Below are 23411 nucleotides of genomic sequence, written 5' to 3'. Positions count from 1 at the left end.
TAACCTTGGGATGTCCTCCTCAGCGATGCAAAAAGCTGTATGAAGTAGGGGCCTTGACGCTGTGGACGCTTCTTAGCGTTTACAAGATTTAGCCTTTGCTATAATACTGCTGTCTGCATATCTGCAGTGTAATCTGATCAGTAGGGGAAAGGAACTGGCTGCAATTTACATATCTCTTGGTTTTGTTAGGATATAAAAAACAAGTTCAGAAACCAGAACTGTCACATCTCTGACGGAGACAGCCCAGGTCCTCTCCTGCAGCCAAGGCTCTCGCAGCGTAAAGCCTCCCTTTGCGCACCGATGGGCAGTTGCATCTAAATGGGTAGCTGTCCCCATTGTAGGAAGGTTAAAAAAAAAGAAAAAAAAAAAAAGGTCCCTAACCACACCTTCTTCTAACAGTTTGAATTGTCACAAGAGGTGACAGCTCTGGAGGGTCTCCATAAGCCCAGAGGAAAATTCAGAGAACCTGCAAGTGGGCAAACACAGCTGCTTCTGGATCAGGCACCGGGGGATCGCAGGGAGGGGGCCCGGGCAGCCCTTGCTGTCCCAGATGAGCCAGCTCAGCTTCCTTGAGCTGCAAGGAAACAGGCGGAAGGGAGGCAAGTTGCAAGTAACAACAGATCTTAATTTACGCTCTTAAGCACTGCGGAGTTCTCTCTCTGGCTGCTTCTCCTGCTGCAGCCAACCCGTCCCCAGGGTGCCCCAGCTCAGCGGAGGGGCAGCGGTGAACCCCGGATCCGTCCTGATGTAAAACTCCCGCAGGACCAGGGGGGCTGTTCCTGTAGGAAGACTTGGCCGTACCCAGGCAGCGCATCGCTCTGCAGAGCAAGGCACGGCGCTGCGAGGCGGCCCTGCAGGCTCACCCAGCCCGCTGCAGGAGGTCGCTGCCTCGCCACGAAGGCGCAATATGCCCCTGCACTTGGCTGGTGCGGCCAGGGGTGCAGAGCAGTGACTGGGTACGGCCTGGAGACAGAGCTCGCACCTCTGAGGCAGCAGTCGGGCTTGCTGACGCCTTGCTGCTACCTGCAGAGGAGTCAGTCCCACCGCGGGCAGCGAAACTGTCAGGTTTGGCTTTTAGTGAACAACAACGGCCCTTTGTGCCCCCCTGCCCCACAGATGACCAGCGCCATCAGGGCGTTTGGGAACAATCTTGGTTTTGGAGAGACATGCAAACATACATGCAGTCGGAGAAAGCTGAGATGGCAGGAAAGGAAAACAGGTGCCCTAATTTCAGGATACGGTTAGCTTGAACTTGCTTTGAACTTTGTAAATACAGGACACCTGACATCATATTCATTTACAGTATGTTTATTTCTCAGTGCATTACATGAAAGGTCTTTGGTATTTGTGGGTTCTTGAATACTGTTCCCACTCTGCTCTGTAAGAAAATGCTGAATACAAAACATTCCATATACAGTAACAAAACCCATAGCAAATAAAGAGAAATAGATATTTTGAACAATAACATAGCAATATGAAAACAGGTAAGTAACCATGCAAGAGGTGGAACAAACAGGTTGTGTTTACCACAAACATTAGAGCCTGCCATAAATGAGTTCATCATGTCAGATGAGATTTATTCTTGCTCTAAATTAAGAAATTACAGGATTGCAAGATACTGCGTATGGCTGCCCTATAAAAGACCAAATGGTTGTAAAGCTTATTACAGTGAGAGAAGCTGGGACCATTTGCACACATACGAAACACACTGATATAAATAAAAAAATACTGCGTAAAATAACTAGTGAAAACGTTAACATTTCCTTCCATGGATGGGAATGTGCTTTGTGAACAATTATAGCACCTTTGAATTGCTTGATTTCACTGCAATCACAGAAACTGCGAGTAGTTTAACCCCCTATATCACCGAACACCGGAATGGAATGTAATCTCGATTAAGACAGAAGCTGTAAACGTGGAGGAGAATGGCTTTCCAATAAATTGTATCGAGAAGTAATTCCAGAAGCTGATTGTCTTTTAGAAGCCTTTGTCACAGTGGTCAGGTTCCTACGTTAAAATAGTTCATTGCAGGGACTGGGAGCGAACCCCAGTCCCAGAGCCAAACTCCCAGAAAGCCGCTTGTGAGCCAGATGCTCTGCCCCACTGACAGCAGCCCCAGTCCGGGCTAGCTGAGAGCTGGAGCTCATCTTTACGGCCTGTTCCTTTGAGAGTTGATGGCAAAATTGCTGTGGAGTTTGGTGGGAGCAGGTGAGGGCTCTTCTCTCTGGTTCATTCATGTTTTCCCTGGGTTGCTATCAATTCTTTACAGTAAGTGCAAATAAGGTACTCGGGAGAGAAGCATTCTCTGCCTCCCGAGAGTACCAGATTGCTGGTGAGCACGAGGGTGCACAAATTGCAAAGACTTTTAGTTGTGCAATGCGCTGCTTCTGGTTAGCTCCAGGTGAGGAAAATGCGTTACTACCACCAGAACTGATCCAAGTCAAAAACACACTGGAGCTCAAAGAAACATTAAGAATTTCAAAAAAGTCTTAGAAAAAAAAAAAAAGGAAAAGAACACACTATGGTATTGCACAGTATGCATGTAAGATAAAGCACTAAACATTTCAATTAAAATATATTTCTAAATGAGCACGCATTCAAAATAAATCCACTCTCTAAGTTACCTAGACACGGCAAGATGCATTATATGCCCTGGCTAAAATGAACCTTAGTATCCTGCCTAAGATGGAAAATGTGGTTGGAGTGGTTTTCTTAGTCATGAGTATCATTAATGTCAGCGTGTGAGGCTGTGTTCACCTTTTAAAACACAATGAAACTGGGACTGCACAGCAGTGTGGTCCAACCCTTGTGTAAGTCGAGAGGAATGAAACCCCAGCTGAGAGAAAGTCCATTTGGTATGATCCCGCTGTCACCCAAATTAAAGATACAGTACCGCATAAGAGAGAGATGTAGCTAAATAAAGCAAGAAGTGTGGGGAGAAAAAAATTACATAGCTCACAGAAATCTGGAAAAGCCAATAATTAAGATGGTTGCAACCCAAATCTAACCAGTCTTTTGACAACTGACTTGGCAGGATTCGTTGCAAACAACTCCCATTAAATTTCCTTTCATCTTGCCAGTAATTTGATTTAAATAATTTCAAATCCAAAATGCTAGTCAATGGGAATGACTTGAAGAAAGTACTCATCAAGCTAATGCAATAGCTTTGAATTCAGGAAGGCAAACTTGGAGGAAGAAAAATTTATCTTTCAGTGTGAGGGCTCCAAAACGTCAGGGAAGTGAAAATGGCCTCGTCGTGCTCCCTCTTCCCCAGATTCAGCCGGTAGCTACAGGACCACTGAAACTGAATTTTGCCGTTTCCCTTTTTAACAACTGCTTTGGTTTAGTTTAGTCCCCGAAGCTGCCATGAGGACACTTTCTTCATGTGGCAAGCGACTATAGCTAGCACCAGCCTGCCCAGCGTACACGGTTACACCAAACTGGGATTTCTCCTCACGCCAGGACCTGAGTTTCCCGCTGGTAGCGCGAGGGGATATCTCCAGGAAGGTACCAGCCGTGTAATGGCCATGTGATCAAGACCAAGATGGTCCCAATTCATCAAAGAGGTAATCAAGTACCTTCTCAATTCCTACATGGTAATCAGCCTGTAAATGGGGAAACATCTTTTTTGTTCTTTGCACTTTTAGTTCTTAAATGGAAAGATTGTTCCAAGGCTGCACCATGCTTAGCTGTCCACCAACAGAGCTGTGGCCCTCGCAGCAAACAGAGGGGCACGGGCTGCTCTACAGCGCTGCAGTCACACGCCGTATGTTGGAAAATTGAGCTGTTTGTGTCTGTGACCAGTTTTAGGCTGAGCGCTGGCTGCCAGCCTTTGTTAAGACCCTGATTTAATTCGGCATCATTTATATATATATACTGTCATTAGAGTTAGCACTGGATTTAGAGTTAGTGTTGGGTTTGAAACTGAGATGCATTCAAGGAGACTCTTTCATTCTCCCGAAAGGATTATGAATACAGGATGACTACTTGAGGCCAGTAACCTGCTTGACTTCAGCAGTCCTGCTTGGTTTTTTGTTTTCTGACTATATCACGCTCCAGCTGTAATTCAGGGTACAGGCAGGCAAAAGGAATGCTGGAGCCTGGAGCATCAGCTCTTGGCAAAACTGCAGTCTTGGGGAAAGACAGCAGCTGATTATACCTTGCCTTCAACTCCCCACACTTTCGTAATGCTTTGGGCTTGCTTCTTTGAACTGTCCAAAGGAAAACTTGAGTGTACAGAAGCACAACCTGACCTACGTGGGCTGACTGCTGAATGAGCTCCACCGCTGGCATCAGCCAATCACGCCGGGATTCAAAAGCAGGGCAATTAATTCATTTACTGCAGCCTCCAAGCCAGCTTAAACTGAGGCTGTTTACTATTTAGCTGTACAGCAGTAAAGAGCTTCTGTACGAGGACAAGTTTCTGGTGCTGGCTTGGCCTCAGCTCACCCATTTCACTGTTTTGGGAGGGACGGTTGGATTTCTGAAGGACAGGGCCAAATGAAGACACAGAGTGAATCCAGTCATCCCGAAGTAGCCTGTAACCTGTTCATTTCTGAAAATACAGTGCTCTTCAGGGGAAAGATTTGGATGTTCTGATGTCTCTGTAGATCTACCATGTTCACGATGTATATGGAAAGGTAATCTGATGTGTAGCTAATGTTGGGCTGGCAGAGCTCCTTCATTTTAAGCCCCATTTCCCAGTACATGCTTCTTGTTTTGCCTTGGGAAGATCACGTTGGGTGACAAACATAGCTAAAAACATGGACCATACAGTTGCTGGTCTTTGCAACAGCTTCTGACAGAACGATTGTAGCAGTACAGTCTACCTTTTTCAAATAGCTGTATCTTGCACCAGGAACCAGACAGAATGTGACCAATATACCTGACTTACGCCATAAAATGACCAACACAAACTCAATTTGCTTACTTTCATCCTGGTCTGAATTTGAAAACTGTCAAAACAGGAGGCGGGGTTAAAAAAAATATTTAAAAATAGTACCGTTGGTTCAGTTGATTAGTCTCACCCTTTCTAAGAAAAATCACTGTCTACATGAATGATAGCAACCTGTCCGATTTGGTTTGCACAGCAGGTATAGCAACTCATTTGCCACTGAAGGGCAGGTTCAGCTTCCTCAGCCTGGAAGCTGGGACCTTCCCCAAAATAACAAGTTATTGCAAAAAGTAAAATGACTTTTTATTTCACTCCCAGTGCAAGATAAGCTCTTGACAAGACTCTTAATTCCTTAGGCTGTGCTTTGCTACTACACTGGCTCCAGATTCAAATGGCAAGGATTTACTCACAAGATAAAAATGAAACAGTGTGAAAACATTTTCCTTATTGATGTAGGATTAAGAAACTATTGCAAACTATCCTTTTCTGTGAATACTTAGCTATTGCTTAAATTATCTCTGGATGCGTGCACAAGCTGAACACAATATGGGAAAATTCTTGCACAATTCCATCATATCTTATACAAACTGCTCTGTATTTTCACAGAAAGAGTCTAATCTCGCTGAAGATAGAAAGTCAGTGTTGCCACAAACATTTGGATCAGAAATCCTTGCTTCGCCAACCACAAATAGAAATAGTGCCACTCACACGCATTTAGCAACATGAAAAGCCAAGATTTTGATGCTAAAGGACAAAGAGTAACCTGGATTTTCAGAGTAACAGTCTAAAATGTTCTTTGAATTTTCCAATTTGTTCTTTGCTTCAAAGAAATCCTTGCAGGTCATGCTTTAATGGCCTAGGGAAGTGGTATCTTCACCTGGAAGTCAGCATGACACACCCCATGAAATAAAAGCAGATGCCACCAGCTTTAGCAATAGATGAGGCTAAGACTCGGCTTTGGGTCTAGATGGGATTGATTGTCTTGGCCAATTAAGCAGTGCTTTAACTGAGTAACTTTCAGGGGCAGTGACGAAATAAGGGGAGGATTAAACTCTTGAGACACAGTCAGGAGGCGTCATTTCTGTAGACAGCTTCTGAGGATACCCTCCATCTGGGATTCCAAAGGCAAAACAACAAAATTAAGAAAAAGGTTCTGAAGGCCCTCTCTGAGCTATGGGTAAGACATTCCCTGCAATAAGGGCTTAGGATTGGCCAGGTGAGGAAACCCCGTGGCCAACACTGCAGCCTCCTACCCACTTCATTTGCACTCTGCAATTAAGCACTGGGATACTGTATCTTTAACTGGTGAACAGGCACAGAAAACACAGAGATGCTCCTACTTCATCCGGTTGCTTCTCCTTTTGGCTTCACTGTCATCCAGCAGTGAAGAGAGGATCTGGTAGGCCTGCGGCTGCGGGGGTCCTCCTCGTTTGATCTTGATGCTGCTTCGCAGAGGGGAGCCCGGGATCACGTCTTGTCCAGAGCCTGGCTCAATGGAAGACAAAGAGTCTGTAAGGAGAGAAAGTCACGGGAGAGCGCTATTTAAAAGAGGAGGCTAAGGAAAAAAATCAATGGGCCCTTCTGAATGCTACCTCTTCTGGAAGATGCGTCGTCCCTCCTGTTGTCTTTGCATCCGGCAAGCAATTGCGGAGCTACATGTGTGCTGCCATCACACTGCTCCTATTCTAGGCCTTTTCCCTCTGCTCTGTCTAAGCTCTTTGGGGTGTAAGTACTCTTACTGCATGTGACCCAGCAGGTCCTGTTCTCATTTGTAATTCCATTTATAAAGCACTGTTCTTCTACGGATTATAATTTTGGTTGGGCTACAGCTGCTACTCATCATCGCCCACAGACTCCTGTTATTGAAGGACGGGGCCAGGCGGTCGCTGGGAAGTGATGCTCCTGGGGGTTTAAGCACCATTTCACCCCTTGTGAAGAAGGACATTTTGAGGCTCTGAAAAGATTGAACAAAAGGATTGATCCACCCTAGGCTACAGCCAAATCAGCGATAAAGCTGGGAATAAATATTAGCTGCCCGTTCTCCCAGCTTGCCTCACGGTGACAGGCGCCTCCTGCCCTCCGAAGCTAAACACACGTCTGACTGCAGCCACTCTGTCTTCCCGGCAGTCAGCAACAGATGCAGATAACTCAGTGCTGCCTCATCATTTCGAATGGCCCAGTTTCTTCTTCCTTCTGCCTTCAGAGATGGACATCTGCTTGTTTCCCTGCCAAGAGCCCAACCTCACAAGCCTTGGTTTGATCCCACAAGGCAGCAGTTCCGTTTCAAGTGAGCGTTTGGCTGCTGGAGGATTTGGGCCGTGTTTGCTGGAAGTAAACACTGCCAAACAATTTGGGCTTTCGTGTGTCCTGCTGGGCTGCGCTCTGCAGCTTGCTCGGCCAGATAATCTCAAAGTGGCCTCCCACTGCAGAGAAGAGATTTGTTTGCTGGTGTGTTTTGCCTTGTTGCTTGGGTGGCTGTGGTTTTGGAAACCATGCTGGATGTGGAGTTTCTTGGGAAAATGAGAGCATGCGATTGGCATTTCTGCGTGGGTCTTTAAAGCTGGGCTGAGCTGGGCTGCCCAGGAACCTGTGGTCAAATCCTTTACACCTACGGTGGGAACAGGACCAGAGAGTTGGGGATGGCTGATCTAAACCTGTGTGGTGCCTTTCCGTGCAGGGAGGTCTGCGCTCAAGGAAGTTCTGTTTGGTTATTTTATGTCTTTTTCTGTTTGTTGTTGGGTTTTTTGTTGTTTTTTTTTAACCATATACACATACAGGGATGAACATAATTGCACAAGGAAAAAATGCCTTACTTTCCAAGTTCTAAACAGTATTTTATAGGGCCTAAAATATGTCTTAAGTTACAGAATGGAACTATCTCAAAAACGGGCAGTAAAAATATAATTATCTATAGTTATTGGGTAAAAAGGAACTATTTAAAGAAGTCATGCAATATAGGTGTTTAAATATGGCCTTAACGATACAACTAAAAATCATCCATTTTTGCTGATGCAGTTACACTGGTGTAGAAGTATATGTGGGTATAAATAAATCGTTTCCATCCCAAGCAATAACAGAGAATACATTTATGTCAGTAAAAATGGTTTGCTGAAACGACTGTTTCAAATTAACAGCAGCGCATGCCTTGTTGCCGCCGTATTGCCAAACAGACAATATAAAAAATAGGTAAAATAGACAGTTCTGCAGGGGCAAAGTTGCGTGGATCCCCCAGTCCAAGCTTCCTGATGAGCTTTTTGCTTTATAGCAGTCTAAATGAAGGTACAAAGTAAAAGATAATGGAGGGCCAGGCGCTGGGTCCTGTAAATACACTGCACTGTGCTTACGGGCTGGGTTCCCCTTCCCCTCTTATGCACGGATTGCTGCCTAGGTGACGTAGTGGGCAGCTTGCTGGTACCTCCACCATCTCAAAGCAAAGCAGCAGAATAACATCTTTTCCTGCCCTTGGTGTATAAAATCCAATGAAAATATGAAGCAAGCTAGGATTAATGTAGAGGTAAGGTCAGGGTGACTGTGGTTAAATCATGGGTTTGTGATTCATGATTTCCCGAACAGCTTAAGCCGTTGTTGCCTCTTGCTTTTGGAAATAAATAGTGCTTTGGGCCCCTAAAGGACAGATGGTCATTGAACAGTGAAGAGCAGTGCAGACACCTAAGCCAGCCCAGCCATACGACACAGCACCACGCACTGACGCTGTTCCGGCTTCGAAGTGCCCAACAACGTTTTCATTTTAGCCCTGGGCTGGCTCCAGGAGGGACTGTGCGTTCCCGAAGCGTGCTGCCTTACTGCAACTGACTTAAAGCGACTCGCTTAGGACCTGCTGGACATTTTAGCTATTTAGCATTTTCAGAGGCTAAATCAATATCCAAAGGCTACTCCACGATACAAGTGGGTATCAATCTGAAGGAAGGTGTGAGCAGCGTCCTTTCTAAGCAAGGCCAGCAATGAGGTTCCACGTGTCCAGGAGAGTACAGGGAAGAGGCACCACGGGCCTGGGTCAGTGCCAAGGAGCAGGCTCGTTTCTCACAGGTGGGGATAGTAAAGCCAAACTACCTTTTGCCTCTACTGTGTTTCTGAAAGGGGAGAAATTAGCCCAGCAATTTTTGGCAGCTATGCGAGAATTGATCCTCAGGTACCCCGAAGGGAGAAGCCTGACCTGCGACAGCTGCACAAACTCACACCCTGGGCAAGGGAGAAAAACTCTCGTCAGGGGTGATGCCACACACTGTACCAGTGATGGGAGAGCAAATAGCCTCGACAGAAAACAAAATCTGCCTGAACGAAGAACCTGTGAGACTGAGACCGTCTTTAAATCTGAGGGTGAAAATAGGTTTTATGTAAGTTATAACCATGAGAGGTTCAGTGATCGCTGATTTTCAGGATAACGTGGTAGCACTGTTTGGCCTTTCTCTGTAAAACACAGCGCTACACAAGGCAAGGGCCTCAGTGGTGTTAAAATCACTTGGGAGACATTATTAACAGGATTAAATGATCTGGCCTAAAGACTTGAACAAGCAGCTCCCTGGGAAGCTGGTAGATGATCTGTGCCACATGGCTTGAGCTGCTGCTCGTGACTTGGCTCTCTTAATTGTAATAAAAATTACTGTGGGGGTCATTTCACCTGCTATTGTAAAGTCAGAGTAACTTGTACGTGGTAGAAGCGCTAGGTCCTCAGCAGTTCTAAGCATACTTAAGTCACGTTGGGTACCTAGTTTTGAAACCCAGCTTAAACAGTACTAGACAGAGAGCTGAGGAGACTGGGAGGATGTTTAACCATCAAGCAGCTGCCTGAATGGAGCCCGCAGTTGTCTAGAAAAGAAAACCTTAGCAACGCTTACCATGAATTCCTATCATGTGCTCAAGAATTAATACCCTCTCGGCTAAAATCTTCAGAGCTTCTCGAAGCTGTTGAACACCTTCCCCCTGCAAGAAGGAAAAGAAAACTAACATTGGAATGTGTTGCAGGATAGCCTTCTCGTTCATAGCGTTGCCTCCGTAACACCAAACTATGCAACGTGGACACTTAAATACGATGTAAAAAAGGAGACAACCTGCCCCGTGTCAGCCGAGCCTCTGATGCAAACACGTGCCTTTCGGTTTGGTTCCTACTTCTGCAGTGGGCCAAACCCAGGGTGCATATTCCTGCCAAACCTTCCTACGGTGCAACTTATGTTAACATACGCTGAACTACCTGGAAAACAGGTTTTGCTCTTGTCTGACATTTACTTTGAACACCGGTGAGTTACCTGGGCTTTCTCTTCGCTGTTACACCGGGGAACGGGGACAGGTGGCTAGCACCATCTTCTTGCTGCCTCATAAACTGGAACTGTGGTGTGCAAGCCCATCCCGATGGACTTCACAGTGCCTCTCCAAGAGCTCCCAGCTGGGCCACATGCTGCCTGAAGCCTGTCCACGTACCTTCATGTACACTCAGGCTGTAGTTTCTTCCCCCCAATGCCTTCGAGATGGGCTTGGAGGGACAGGTAGATGTTGTGAAGGATTTTGGGGCAGGAGAGCAGAGGCTGAGAATGCCAACCCTGCACAGGCCATTTGATCTCTCCTGGGGGTCTGTCCCTGAGCCTGAGGGAGGGACAGGGGGGGAGTAGTTCCCGACCTTGTGGCAGCTCTGTGTAGCAGAGCAACCACAGGGGACCTAGGAGGTGTTCAGAGCATGGTGAGAAGGGCAGCTGACAACGTGGCCAAGGAAACCTTAAAGACCAGCAGTTCTAGCATGTATCAAGTTCAAACCCAAGGTTCACATCATCGCTTGCTCTGCACTTTCAGCTGTGGACACGACCCTTGCCCCCCCAACCCGGCCTGCCAAAGGGAATATGGTTGAAGGACAGTAAAAAGGCAGAGCAAACCCCCAGTAGAAATACAAGCTTACATCAGCGCCTTTGTCACCTTCCTCACCCTTCTTGCCTGGTTCACCCTAAAACAAACAAGAAACAGAAATTTGTTTTTATGTGACTGAGGACACTGGCCAGGATCACCGGCATCCCTTCCCTCCAAAGGATCAACTTAAAGGCAGAAGTGTTTCACCAGCAGAAACCAGACTGACTCTGGCACACCACGCCAAGGGCCAGAGCGCTCTGTCCTACCTCCTGTCAGCTTCCCAGGAGGGCACCACCATTGCTGACACGTTTCTGACCAGCTGTGGCCAAGCTGCAGGAGGGGCTGGCTGCCATGGCCTGGGCCCACAGCAGGACTTCTCATGAAGCTCTTGGTGAGCAACGCTTCAGGCTAAAACACCGAGACAAAACTACTGCTCCCCTCCACCAAACACGCATGTGTTCATCTTCGGTTTAGAACATAAAATCCTGCATTCTGCTTTCATTAATTTGTCACATCACTTTCTGCCTCTGAAGGTGCTCATTAAGCTTTTCTTGAACAAAGATCCCTATGTGCTGTGAATACTGGTCTGATGTCCCCCCCCTAACCGAGAAGCTCATGCATTTCCCAAAGAACAGATGACATGGAAAGATTAAACTACAAGCTAAATGTAAACCAAGGCTAACAAACCGATGATTAAACAGAGTGGAAATGCCTGGGCTCCACAAACTTGTTGGACATCCCTGAGATACTTGTAAAGCGGGGGTGGGCATGGGAGGAAGGAGTGAAGAAAAGGTTGTGCGAATTGTACAAAATGAAGAGGTGGAATTAAGGAAGAGAGAAGAGAAACATCCTAGAGGACCTGGGACCTCTCTGGATGTTGCCAGCCAAAAACCCAGAGCTTGCTCCACTAGCTGACTTTCAGCCAACCCTCATCTCCACCGGTTTGTGTGCACCCTAGCCACGTGTGCCATCTCCTGTGTGCATTTGTTCAGGTATTGCCAGGAAATCACTTGGAGACATCTCTTAATCTCCTTAGAGGGTTTCCAGCTCAGCTTGACAGAGCGAGGTGCAGGAGGGAGCTGAGGGCAGCTGATGTACTTGGAATTGTTTCACAGTGCCCACCTTTGGGCTCCGGCAGTGCCAGAAACTCGCGGGGCCCAGAGGGGGCTTCTGCCTGCCAAGGTTTGGCTAGAGGGGATCTGCCAGGTGGTATTTATGGTGCCAGACCAGCACCAAATCCATCTAAGTCTTGCACACACCCGCAAGTACATCACTTACAGGAAATCCCTTAATGCCCCTCTCTCCAGTCAGACCTGCTTGCCCCTGTTGGAAATAAAGTAAGTGTCATTAGGAGATATTTTTCCATTTGACAAGAACATAGTGTAATTTTTACTAGTGGAATTAAGATGGCTTAATGAAAAACCTTACACTTGGAATAATATGAAAAAAATTCCTCTCCCTTGACATTATCACTTAGAGACAGCAAAAGGGGGTCACGGTTTTCTGTCAAGTATCATCTCCAAATCCCATCACACTTTGGAGAAGTTTGGTTTGATACAGAGCTGCTCAGCTCAGTACCCACTCAGTAAGACGATTAACAATTTTTTGAACTTTACAGCAGTCAGTTACATTATACCAGGAAGGAATTTGGCTGGAGATTTCCTTCTTGCAAAGATACTGCGTTCTTCTCTCTAGTAAAACTGATGGGCTGATGCTGCCCCAGACAGCAAGCAGAGCCCAGGACTCCCACAGAGCAGTGATTTAATCTGTCTCCTGCTCCACACACACATCCCTGCATCAACCCCAACAGCTACTGATCAAAACACATGTACAATATTTTGGTTGGTTTGTTTCTTTTTCCTGCTGTGTTAATTTTCACATTGTTCTCAGTGGGGGGGGGGGTTTGTTCTTTTTTTTTTTTTTTTTTTTAACTTCTCATTTTTAAACAGAAACATTTTGAAATGGTACATGTTGGTTTGGGGCAGAATGAAATGGCATTGAACTTATCATCTTTTTTCCCTCTTTTCCTCTGCAGCATTGGTTTCCCACCCTGCAGCAGGGCAGAATCCCTGACCAGGAGAACAGCTGTAGATCATTTAATGAGAAAGCAGAAGCTTGGGAAGGGAAGGCAAAATTTAAAAGCATCTTTAGAAATCCATTGATGAAACAGCTACATACTTATCCTGGCTCTTCTCCCCTGGACCTACACAGAAACAAACCCATCCTTTTTTTCCCCAAAAAAAAACCCCACCTAGCTGGTGGCAGCTTTTTGTAGTATTTGCCAGAAAGGGAGAGCTGCTTTGTTTGTGTGTCCATCAAATTGCTGCTGTGTATAAAAGCAATGGCCCTTGGCAACTACAAAACATGAGCACAGGGTGCTCCATGTGCAGCCAGCCAGCACCAGACAAAGGCCCGTGCCGACACGAAGAGCGCTGGGAGGAAGGCCCAGTTTGGTGGGTGCTCCAAGCATCTTCAAAGGGATGAACTTGGATTCTGCACTGGAGGGAATAAGGGCTGTGAAAGCCCAGGCAAGAGGCAAACCACAGAAAGGAGACATAACAACGCACTCAAAATACATAAACAGACTGTTCTCTGTGTCCAGGAGAAACAGAAAGGATGTTATCAGCTTAAAGGGGATCAAAGGATATTTAGGCTGGATGTTAGAAATATCTCTTGTACCTCTGAAGACTGCCTGGAGATGATGTGCTGTATCCCTCACTGGCACGGTTTAAGAATAATACAAAAAGAGGCCGATGGTGAGCAGCACACATATAGACGTGCCATCCAGGGGATGCGCTCAGACTGCTTCAGGTCTCTTCTACATGTGTTCTCTCCAAGATTAAGCAGGAAGAATGTGTAACAACAGTTTCACAAATCTCAATAGAGACTGTAAACCCTCCTCTGCCTTTCTTTGCAGCTGCACAGCTCCTCCACTCTGTGCAAAGCTAGCCCTGATTTGTATCCACCAAACCCAAAACTGCAGCATGTAGTTGTCAAAACCAGCATTCCAATCCACACTTAGAAAAGACAAAAAGCACACAGACATCCTACAGAAATTCTGCCAGAAAAAGCTATTTGCTTCGCTTCCTACACTAACAGAGAAAGGACAAGAAATAATACAATTTATCTTTTCTATTTAGCAAGACATTTTTATATTTGAAAATCTCATTTGGCCCAAACCTAGGAGAGTTGCAATTCTGAATATCTAACAAGGAGGGAACAAAATCAAAGTCTAAAGGGTTTGTCGGTACTGAACGGACACAGCGCAACAAAGCTTTTGTTCCAAAGTAAGTGTAGTCTCAGCAATATGGTCAATCCCAAGCTAAAGCAAAATGTTAAATGAATCACTGAGAAAGATCTCTTATCAGGTTCCTGGATGGAAACCTGACACTTTGCATGTGCCATGCCTTTTTTTTTTTTTTTTTTTTTTTTTTAATTAAACTGAAACCTATAATTTAATGGCAATGAGCTTTAGTCAGTAACCTGTGCTGAAATCTCATCAGTTAAGGTTTTGCTCTCTATCAGAATGTTAAATTCTAGTTCCAGAAATACATCAGTCTGTAACCTATTATTGAAGCCGATACCTGCCCAAAGTGGCTGATCTGCACAAGGAAACCATTACTAAAAAAATCACTGACAGTCTCTGAAAATGATCTCTGTCTTTCAGGGAGCTGCAAGTGACTTCTTATGTAAGAACAGGCACCAAGCCCCCAAAATAACATGCAAAGATACTAAAATATAACAGAGCTGTTTAAAAGCATACATGCTCCATCCACAGATAGCCACTGCTCCTTGGGGTGACGTGCCTCAGCAGGGAATGACACGAGCCACTGGGACCTGCTCTCCTTGCACACAGTCTGGACAGAGGAACATAGTTGTTGTTGGTAATTCTCATGAATTTGGGAAGTCATCAAATTGGGGTTAATCAATTTGCACTTGTCTTTCTCAGCTCTTTCAGACATTCCTCTGTCTTTTGGACTGGGAGTGTGAGCAGAAATGAAGAAGACGAGATGCTGCCATAGGGTAGCAGCACATCATCTACAGGCACCCATTTACAGCTGGAGACCTCCACGTTCACCTCCATCTATGTGATGGTAAAAGTGGCACTTGGAAGAAAAGGGAACTTGTTCTCTACAGCTGTAGCACAAGGTGGTGTCAATGCAGCCACCGCTGCAGCTACCCATCATTTTAGAGGTACGAACCAATATTTTTCTCCTGATCTTCTTCCTTTCTTAGACTCTGCTTCACAGCAGGGTCTTAGTGATTGTCCATCTGTGCTCACTTCTACATTTTGCAGATCTACTTGCTGTATGATCCTCCACCACGTACTACATTCTCCAATGATTTTGCACTCCTACTGTCTCTCAGAGATTTCACGGACCATGACCTTTTGGAGAGTAAGCTGAACAGAAGCAGCTGAAGGTGCAAATGCCACTTTGAAACCCTTCCTTGTGCTTGAATGTTGCCTGGGAATCTGACACATTTATATCCTTGTTGGGCTTTTCTCTGGCATTTCGTAAACTTCACCAGTTTGGCCATAACATTCGCACAGCCCTTTTTTCTATGCTTAGTTATTAGCACTTGACAACCCATCTAGGACTGAGGTGTAGCACATGAACATAGTAAAAACATAATTTCAATACTCCAAATATATTAAGGACATAGTTTGACCTGGGGAGTGGCTTTGGCTCAGGAAAAGTCTGATGAGCTTTCACCGCCTTATGGCCACAGAAGGAAGAGTTGTTAGACCACTCAAAATACTCCACACTGAAGAGCTTTGGCTGGTGGAAGAAAGTCAGTCTCCACAAGCCTTTACATACCAAGCATTTGCTACCTCAGTCTCTTTAGGGAACACCAGACTCTGCAAGAAATTCAACCCATGATCTGTACAGTAAACCCCCCATCTTGGTCCGTGTAGAAGACCTAGAAACTCTACAGTTAAAATTGCTCGTGGCTGCAGTCCCACAGAACTGGAAAGACCTATGCTGTATATAATTTCTGAGGCATCACCCCAGATGCTGCTGGGAATCTCTCGGTGTATGTAAAACCTTACTCTCTCTCCTCGGTCTCCTTTGGAGCCTTTTGGCCCAGGTTGTCCTGGAGAGCCTGGTAAGCCCTAGAAAAGATGCAGAACAAGAAAAAATTAATTTCTACTGTGCCTCCTTTGTGTAGGTGTCATGAATACATTTCCCAGTGATCCTCAGCTCCTGAAAACCTCATACACCCATTAAGCAATTGGGCTGGATTCTTTTTTACCCTCACACAAAAACAATGGAAGCTCTGTTTGCAGATATCCTGAGCCCTATCGTTTCTGCAAATCCATCTATTTGGGTCTTTTAAGGCACTGCAGGGTACTGGTGTAACGTTTTTACAGGTTCAGTGTGACAGGATAGTTCTTGTTCTCAGTTACCAAGAAGAAATTAATACACAGGTAGTATGGTTAGCTTAAAAATCCCCATTACTTTCCCCCTCTTCATAATTGCCTCAGTGGGTGGCATGAGTAAGCATACATACCTGAAAATTAATTGGATTGTGCAGTGGAAATTATTTTGAAGCTATTCACTCACCCTAATAAACAATTTTCAAATTAAGCCCAATCTCTACTAATAATTTTGCTCCCTGGGTTGAATAAATCTATAAAACAGTCACCAATGGATAAGAAGGGCATAGTCTCCAGATTTCTACTAATTGAACGGCTCTGCAGAAATCGATCCAAATTCTTAACTTATCCACCCAGCAAAGCTGCAGCTATAAAGCAGACAGGGAGAGAACAATATTGTTTGTTTATATTCAGCATGTCAGCTCCCCACCGCCACATGCAAGATGCTTTTTTCCACCTCAAGTGACCTGCACATCGCCTTGGAAACTGCAGAAACGAGAGCATTGCTCCGCTCTGGAGCGCTGGTGATTTAAGCCAACCTGCTCCACAACAGCCCTCGGGAACCTCTGCCTCGCAGCATCCAGAGAAACAAAACGGGCTTTCTAGGCAGAGCTGCGAGGGGCCTCAACACCTGGTTCAGTGGCCCAGCAAGACTGGACGTCAGCGTTTTGAGGGTCTGCAGGAGGAGCACTCGCCCAGTTGGAGCTGGGAGGCAGCAGCGCTCACCGTTAGCGTGTTGCTCCTGGCCTGCAGTCAGCCCCAGCAGCTCACCCCAAGCCGCACACTGGGCTGGCCTCCTGTAGCCTCTGGGCTCTCAGAAGGCTCAGGACCTCAGGCCTCGGGCAGGAGGTTACCCTGGGCTGCCCAGGTCGGGCACACACTGGGTTTGGCCCCGTGACAAACGTGCAGTGTGAACAAAGCTGGAGTGTCCCCAAGCATCCTTTGCTCTTGACAGCTCTCAGCAGTGACTTTCAGTGTGTGATTACACAGGGATGCTCAACACTGAAATCCACAAATCTGTTGCAAAAAATAAAAGATTTATAATGTGTGCTGCATGTCAAAAAGCCAGACTCTACTACGGAACCTATTTATAAATTGTGAATTACCTTATATTTAATCACGTTAAACTGCATCTGTCATTTTGCTGCCAAATTTCCCACTGTGTTCATATCTGTCTGGAGTTTCTCAGCATTCTCCAGAGCATTCACTAATTGAAATGATTCTGCTACCCTGGCAAACTTTCACTAACCTGTTGTCTGTTGCTTCTTCAAAGTGATTAATAAATACACAGTGTAAGTCTCCTTTCTCTATTTCTAGCAATTCCAAACCTCCTCTTATCAGGATCTAGGTTACATCCCTCTGCTTAGTTACTTAGTTTTTCTCTCTGTCTGTGCTCTTCAGTCACTTCTATCTCTTTAGTCATGTTAGATTCCTTTAAAATACTTGATGTTACTGGTTTACCTCCACATTAAGTAATACTCTTCCCAAAACTGGAGTCCCTTTGTATCAGCCAACCACAATTTTGAGTAGCTTGGCAGTTCACTACTCATCATGACTTCACTTCTTTCCATTTAACCAGCTTTTTCCATCCATGTGAGCACTTTGTCCTTCTTCTACCATAAATTCTTTTGCGTGAGTTTATCACACTCCATTATTACCTCCCCTCTCCACAATTTTTGTATCAATAAATAATCAAACTGATGCGAATTTGTGATATTTTTCTTGAATAGCAAGAGCTATTTCTGAAAAAGTAGGCTTAACAAATGCACTTTGGTGAATTGGTGAATTGCCATTGATGCATTTTTGTTCTCTTTACGTGACATAAAACACAGTATTTTTCCATCACTGTGTTAGTAAAGCCCATGTTAGATTCTTTGCATCAACTCAGGCCACAGTGAAATGTTCTGACACAGCAACGGCAAGATGTGCTGTTATGATTAATGGAAAATCCGGGAAGCGCAACCATTTCAACCTCTCAACATAATTCAGAATGAAAACAAAAGCTATTAAAATCACGGAATTTCATGGGGAACAAAACATCAGGTCTAAGACTTATAAACGACTCTTTCTCTTTGTGCAATGAGAAGATATTTTACACCTAACCCCGGACTCTGCCCCTCAGCCCCAAAGCACCTTACCTGTGACCCAGGGACTCCAATAGGTCCTGGTGGTCCTTTGGGTCCTGATGCACCTGGTGGCCCTGGTGGGAATCATCATTTGAGACAATTTAAAGGAGACTTAGAAGGAAGAACCCTGAATTCCAAATGCATGCACTTCCTTTCATTGTTCTGCATAGGCTCTCAACGGGTAAGAGCCGTTCCTGGATTGCAGGACTGCAGCAGAAGCGCTTCATCACACACTGGATCACTGGATACCCACATCCTGATATAATATATCCCTATGCCCTAGGGAAGGTGTTAGGGGTCTGGGAGGAAAAAAAGGTGAAAATAGGCAGGAGGGATGTCAGTTACATGCTGCCCTTCCATTGTTTAAAATTACAACTTCTGAGAAAACTTAAACTAGATCCATGGAACAGCTACAGCTGCAGTTTCTGAAATGGAGTCCGGTCTTGTAGGTGGCAAGGGAAGCCCACACGCCTGCTACGGTCTGTCCCTGTAGTGCTGTCAAAAAGTTGATGATGAATAAGAAGGAGAGAGGGTTTGGAGCCAGCCAGCCTGAGAGGCTGACTGTGGCAAGGCAAAGCAAAGCTCTCTTGTTCTTTACTCACTCCAGTGGCAATAGGTTCTTTTAAAGTCTCTACCACAGAAGGGCCGGCTTCCAGGCCCAGTTAAACGCTGCCTAAACAGGTCAACTTGCTTTACACAGTCACTTAACAGATTCATTCCTTTTGGAAAAATAATTGTATCTCAACAGTAGCTGTTAAATTATACCTGCAAATGGGAGACAGGATATTTGCTTAGTCTGAACTTAGCAACACTCCTCTCTGCTTTAGTTTTATGACAACCCTTGAGATGAAACAATGTGGACATAATACACAAAGTACAGCTGAATCAGCCTCAATCATTAATGCACCATACAAATGCCTAAGTCAAAGAATCAAGGAGTTGAAGGATAAATGAAAGGAAAAGCCTTTTCTGCAACTAATGGGAGTTTTGCAACTGCAAACTAATGGTTGCAGGAATACTATCTTTTAAGCCACCCATCAGCACAGAGAAAAAGAACTGACACTGAATTTTCATCCCAGATTCTGATTTCAGTTATAGTGCTGAAAATCTGGAATAGCTCAAACCATCTCCAGAGTCTGCATACACATCACAGAGCAGCTGGCCAGATCCTGCTCGGTGGAGCTTAACAGCGACAGGACAGGATTGCAGCAACGGTGAGAACAACTCTGCTCTCATAAAGGAACTCACTGGACAATCCACCCTTAAAGACAGTCTTTAATCTTTTACATCTCAAGGTGTGCCCTGCCAAAGGTAAAACAATCTGCCACTATCAACAAATAAGAAACCTGTTTACTTCTTGCCACCCTTGCCACTCCTGGACTCACTGCTCTGCTGCCCTTCCAGTGAGGACCACTCGCTTTCCCCGCAGGCATCTCAGACCACTCCAGTCTCCATCAGAAATTTTGTTTGCTCATCCTCCCCATCATTACAGCTTTGCAGCTCAACCGAGTTTATTACCTGGTGGCCCAACGGGGCCTGGGGCTCCCCGTGGTCCTGGCAGGCCAGCCATGATGGTGTCTATGACGGTGGAGGCCAGCTGGGGTTCTCCATCTGTGTTGAGGAGCACAGCAGTTAGTGTCAAGCTGCCCGGTCCCAGCAGGCAGCACTTTTCTCCAAAAGCCTTTGGTGCCTGTTGGTGGCCAAGGGCAGACGGTGCTTCAGGACACGTCATTTGGGCTCTTGGAGCAATTGCCCTTCCATCTGTGTCCCCTACATCTGCAGAGCTGCTCATGTCACCTCTGATAAGCCCAGTGAAGTTGTCCTTTCTCAAAAACCTGGTGTTCCTGCACACCTGTATAACCCACCTCTGAATGCCACAGCAGGTTAAGAGTAGCTCTGCCGATCTTCAAGACACATCTGCCTACCTGGGAAGTCCAACATGGATCTGGAGCTCCCTCTTGCCTGGCACCAGTGAACCGCTGAGCACAGCCCAGCACACACACACACACCCCCTCAGCCCAGCAAGCTCGCCCTGGGTGAGGTGGTGGTGGGAGACACCCTGAGGGTCTGAGGATGCAGGAAAGCCCGGGGAGAGGGTGTGCTCTGCCCCCTCCACGTACTCGGGAAACTCTCTTGCTGTTTAGGATTATTTTAGGTGTTCAACTGGATGGTTTGGGCAGGTCCGCTGAGTTCTGGGAAACAGATGGAAATGGGAGTGGAGCAGGTAAGGGAAAGCCATCAGCAGGACTGGGAGGAACATTATACTTTAGCACATCTTTCTCAGTCCTCTCCTGTTACGAATAAATACCAGCAGCCTGTAGCTGTCCCCATCTTCCCTCATCCTTGAACCAACAGGCTTACCACTTCAGCTGGTAACTGAATAGAAAAACCACAACTATATATAAAAAAGCAACTTATTATTCATTGCAATTCCAAAACTATACCCAACAACCCTCTTCCCTGTGGACCTGTACTGTAGCATTCTAGTAAACTGTGTGGGTACCTGTATGGTAGCATCTTTCATCTGAGCACCCCACAACACTATTCGACAGTTGTGGAAACCTTGGGGCAAAAATTCCCTGATCAACCAAGACAGCAAGATCACAAAGCAAGGAGGGGAACCCCCATGTCCTGGTGCTACCAAGACTTGCAATCCACTGTCCTGACCAGTGCTGTATGACTAAAAACATATTTCCTGTTGCATGTAACCTGGAAGAAGATGTTGGCTCCTGGTCACTGGGATGGTAAATCCTCTGCAAGGTCCACATTTTCCATAGCTGGAGGCCACCATGCAGGAATAATGTCCCTCTCCTCCTGCCCATGACCTCAAACTTCCTCGTGCTGCCTTTCACCCATCCCTTTAACCCACCACAGTAAAATTCAGGAGAACCCTGTGCAGTAAAGGACTGCAAATGTCTCACTGCTGTATTGATGCAAATATCAAGAGACACCAGGAAGATCAGAAGGGTGTTTGCTTACCCTGCAGAGTCCAGCCCAAAGGACATAAAGTGAAATCTCCAGAAATGTTAGCAGACACATTATGAAGCCTTTTCAACTTCTGGAGTGTTGGCAATGACAGAGAGGACTTTCAAGCTAGTTGTTTGAAAGCAGTTCCTAGGGAAAACTGTGAAATCTCTTTAACTTCCAAGGATGACAGTTATCTCTGCAATGCCTGGCAGCAGAACAGCACAGGACCTAACCCAGATCCCTCCAAGAACCAAATTCCGTGCCTAAAGCCTGAATGCAAACAGTTATTTATTTGACTATTGTTTCCAGCCCCATCCATCTTCCCTTCTTCACAGCCCTGAAACAAAACAACTGAGACTGTTTTCATGTTCAGAAGGAAAGGTACCCAAGTGAAGTGTGTAATCCAATTAATTTGAGTTTTATTTGACCATGTCAAAATCCATCACAGCCTGGGAGTAAGATGAAATTGGGAAATGAGCATTGAACAGCAGTGAAGGCATTAACAATTGCAGAGCCCTTTGTTTTTAAAGAACGAGTGGTCGCCAAAATCAAATGCACATCCACTGAGAGGGGGAGAGGATGGGCTGCAAACAACCAGGATTTAATTACTGCTGGAGGTAAGCCAGGGATAAAGATTTGGGTTACAAAACATTCCAGCTAAATGGTACATTATTGCAACGACAGAGTTGCTCCCCCAAATTCACCCATCTGGACATTTGACCCAAAGTAATTTATAAAAAGCGATTCCATAATTATGACACAGAAGAGAGCTCTGCTCAACAGCCCTTGAGATCAGTAGCTCCTGATTTGGCCTCTGCAGCACAGGAATGCGGACACCCGGGAAATGTAGCGTGGCTCCTTCCCCAGCTGCCTGGCCTGGCAAAACTCACTCAGATCAAGGTTTCCTTCCAGGGTGAGCTCTGAATGGAACATAGTGTGAACGAAATGGGATTGAAGTGTGTAAAACACAACCCTCACATTTATTACGGGACTCTCCATATTCTTGTAAAGCAGCAGGAAGAATTCATATCTCCTTATAAACTCCCTTCTCCTTATAAACGGGGACATTCTAGGGCTCTCTGCAGCTAAAGGCTGTTACAGCAGCCACAAAATAGCTCCAGCAACAAACGGCAGCAGGAATCTTCCCATCTCAGCCACCTCCTCTAGTGACCCAGGCTCTGCTGGGCTCAAGGGCTGGATTTTGTTTCGGTGCTTCTGGATATACCGTAGCAGAAGGCAGACAAGTGTCTGCCTCATTTGAGAAGACCTTGATACACAGTTTGCTCCAGGAGCTTTCCAGCTCCTAGCCAAGGCAAGAGGAAGAGTGCAACCAGTCTGACCTGGTACGATACAAGCACCTACGTTCTCCGGAGCAGGGCACAAATATCCTGCAAAAGGGAAACCTGGAACAGCACAGAAATGCACTGAACGATGCGGTGGGACTTGCACAGCCAGAGGGGCAAGGCAGCTCAGAGGTTCAACAGCTTTGGAAACAATCGGAACGGTTTTCTGTATCAAATGCCGTTCGCTTCCTCCTCTCCTTCCTCTGCTCTGTTCTCCCGTGCTCAGGAAGGGCCAGGCATGGCAGCAGGCACTGGGATGTCACTTCGCAGATCTGTTCTATGCTCTTTTTCACCGGGGACACGCTGGGCACACAGGTGAGCCCGCTGCGCCTCGGCTCCCCTGCTCTCCCTGCAAAATAGGTTAATGGTATCTCACGCGTCCTTTGCAAACTGAAATCTTTGAGATGTAAGAAGACACAACCCTCGAGAGAGTGAAAGCCACATTCTTTTCTCTTACTTTTCCCTAAAAACTGCCTTAGCTTTAGCACAAGAAAGAGGACTGAGCTGACTCTAGACCACATACCTGATCCGCTCATTTTTAAGCGGCGGAGAAAGCACGCAAGCCTCACAGCAGTGGGGTACGGCAGTGTAGCTTCTGGCCTGCATCTAACATTTCTAAGGGATAAATTCCCCCATTATAGGCTTGATTTGTTGAGACAGGATGGAAATGAAGTAATCCTGTCTTAATTTCTTTCTGCTACCTGATCTGGAAGGAGACGACTGGGACCAATTTCTTTACCACAGCACAGTGAAACTGTGAGAAAATATTTGACTCCCCAGTTTTGGCTTCTGCCTGCTGATAAACACTGCCAACAGGAACTTGTTGTGATTAATAAAGGCACACGCAT

At 45.9% G+C, this 23411-nt stretch overlaps 1 protein-coding gene and 1 long non-coding RNA gene across 6 annotated transcripts in view; one reads left to right on the top strand and one right to left on the bottom strand.

Moving 5' to 3' along the window:
- Positions 1–1292: 1292 nt before the first annotated feature.
- Positions 1293–23411, bottom strand: part of COL26A1 (collagen type XXVI alpha 1 chain) — a 195283-nt gene continuing 173164 nt past the window's right edge. For all 5 annotated transcript variants that reach the window (XM_055796739.1, XM_027790969.2, XM_027790966.2 and 2 more), the window contains 7 exons: positions 19772–19864; positions 18266–18327; positions 15801–15863; positions 12026–12070; positions 10800–10844; positions 9751–9835; positions 1293–6403 (listed from right to left, as the gene is read on the bottom strand). In XM_055796739.1, the coding sequence (XP_055652714.1) occupies positions 6231–6403; positions 9751–9835; positions 10800–10844; positions 12026–12070; positions 15801–15863; positions 18266–18327; positions 19772–19864 (566 nt within the window). In that variant the 3' untranslated portion in view covers positions 1293–6230. The remainder of the gene's footprint in view (positions 6404–9750; positions 9836–10799; positions 10845–12025; positions 12071–15800; positions 15864–18265; positions 18328–19771; positions 19865–23411) is intronic.
- Positions 12077–15538, top strand: LOC129783878 (uncharacterized). Its single transcript, XR_008745933.1, has 3 exons — positions 12077–14034; positions 14697–14941; positions 15045–15538. It is a non-coding gene; the product is annotated as an uncharacterized LOC129783878 (long non-coding RNA).

The sequence above is a fragment of the Falco peregrinus genome, chromosome 2 (genome assembly GCF_023634155.1).
Source record: "Falco peregrinus isolate bFalPer1 chromosome 2, bFalPer1.pri, whole genome shotgun sequence".
Classification (NCBI taxonomy): Eukaryota; Metazoa; Chordata; class Aves; order Falconiformes; family Falconidae; genus Falco; species Falco peregrinus.
The sequence above is the reverse complement of the archived record's forward strand: the minus strand, read 5'-3'. Positions and strand labels throughout refer to the sequence as shown.